The 306-nt window shown below is 44.1% G+C and overlaps 1 protein-coding gene across 1 annotated transcript in view; it reads right to left on the bottom strand.

Annotated features, from left to right (window-relative positions):
- The window catches only part of LOC119585169 (zinc finger CCCH domain-containing protein 14-like), a gene marked incomplete in the record, with an annotated part of 14,189 nt that overhangs the window by 9,082 nt on the left and 4,801 nt on the right, over positions 1-306 (bottom strand). The window contains 1 exon segment of the mRNA XM_037933806.1: positions 32-282. Coding sequence (XP_037789734.1) covers positions 32-282 — 251 coding nt within the window.

Below are 306 nucleotides of genomic sequence, written 5' to 3'. Positions count from 1 at the left end.
TGAAATTCAAAATTCCTTGTGACAAAAGTACCTTCTCCTTAGGTTGCTCTGTCTTTGGTGTAATGGCTGTTCCCAGTCTCTCCTTAGCAGACAGTCGAGCAGGGGGGTTGGAGGGCTCAACCTTGGATTTTGTCTTTGTCTTGAGTTCCACCTTGGATTCAACCTTGGCCTCTGCTTTCACCTCCACTCTTACTTCTGGTTTTGAGGCTGCATTCTTTTGTTTCTGGTCAATTCTGGTCTTTCTTGGTGCAGGCTCCTCTTCCAGTTCAAGAACCAATTCATCTAAAGAAAAAAATATACGGAGAT

Source organism: Penaeus monodon, chromosome 19, assembly GCF_015228065.2.
Source record: "Penaeus monodon isolate SGIC_2016 chromosome 19, NSTDA_Pmon_1, whole genome shotgun sequence".
Lineage (NCBI taxonomy): Eukaryota > Metazoa > Arthropoda > Malacostraca > Decapoda > Penaeidae > Penaeus > Penaeus monodon.
The sequence above is the reverse complement of the archived record's forward strand: the minus strand, read 5'-3'. Positions and strand labels throughout refer to the sequence as shown.